The sequence below is a fragment of the Penaeus monodon genome, chromosome 23 (genome assembly GCF_015228065.2).
Source record: "Penaeus monodon isolate SGIC_2016 chromosome 23, NSTDA_Pmon_1, whole genome shotgun sequence".
Taxonomy (NCBI): Eukaryota; Metazoa; Arthropoda; class Malacostraca; order Decapoda; family Penaeidae; genus Penaeus; species Penaeus monodon.
The window spans coordinates 35,647,699-35,648,385 of record NC_051408.1 but is presented as its reverse complement, the minus strand read 5'-3'; the positions used below and the strand labels follow the sequence as shown (position 1 = coordinate 35,648,385).

Sequence of the window (687 nt, the reverse complement as noted above, 5' to 3'; positions counted from 1 at the left end):
CTTCGTGCGTGCATTTTATTTAGATGTATAGTATATGTGACATATCTCACCATTATTTTATAGAATCCATTGGTTTTCTCAGTCTGCGATTCTTAATGAAGCAACAGCAAAAACAAAAATCCACCAGTTCAGCAGACGTACCTGTACGAAAAATAGAAAAATAAAGAAATCTACACTTTTAACCCTTATCAAAATCTCCTTTCAGGTACCTGGGCACGCGTGGGAATTGCCATGGCGAGTTTGGATGGGTATCGGGCATAGCAGTCTCCAAGAACCTAGATGTTGTTGTTACTGATTTTAAGAACAACCTCGTGGCAATGTTCTGAAGGAGGAGGCTGGGCATCTGTTTATGGTCTTTCATATTTTCATGCGTGGTGTTTCGGAGAAATTTGTTAATGTGTGTGATTATTGAAAAATGTTATCAGGACCAGTGAATATCCGAATGTACGAACATGTTTATACACACAGAACTACCATGCCATACTATTCAACTATTATCCATATATCTTGAGAGTGAGTAGGAAAAAAATACAACTACGGTCTCATGGCTGTAAATGTAAATCATAAATAGTCTTACAGATCACAAAACCACCACAGAATGGGGATTTCCAGAGATGTTTTGTATATACAACCCGTATGTACAGCAATAACTCGTAGAGGCTGTGAATGTCATGTATCCTACAGTAT

The 687-nt window shown here is 37.8% G+C and overlaps 1 protein-coding gene across 2 annotated transcripts in view; it reads left to right on the top strand.

Annotated features, from left to right (window-relative positions):
- Window positions 1-687, top strand: part of LOC119587961 (RING finger protein nhl-1-like) — a gene marked incomplete in the record, with an annotated part of 37,992 nt that overhangs the window by 36,801 nt on the left and 504 nt on the right. For both annotated transcript variants that reach the window (XM_037936672.1, XM_037936673.1), the window contains 1 exon segment: window positions 206-687. In XM_037936672.1, coding sequence (XP_037792600.1) covers window positions 206-326 — 121 coding nt within the window.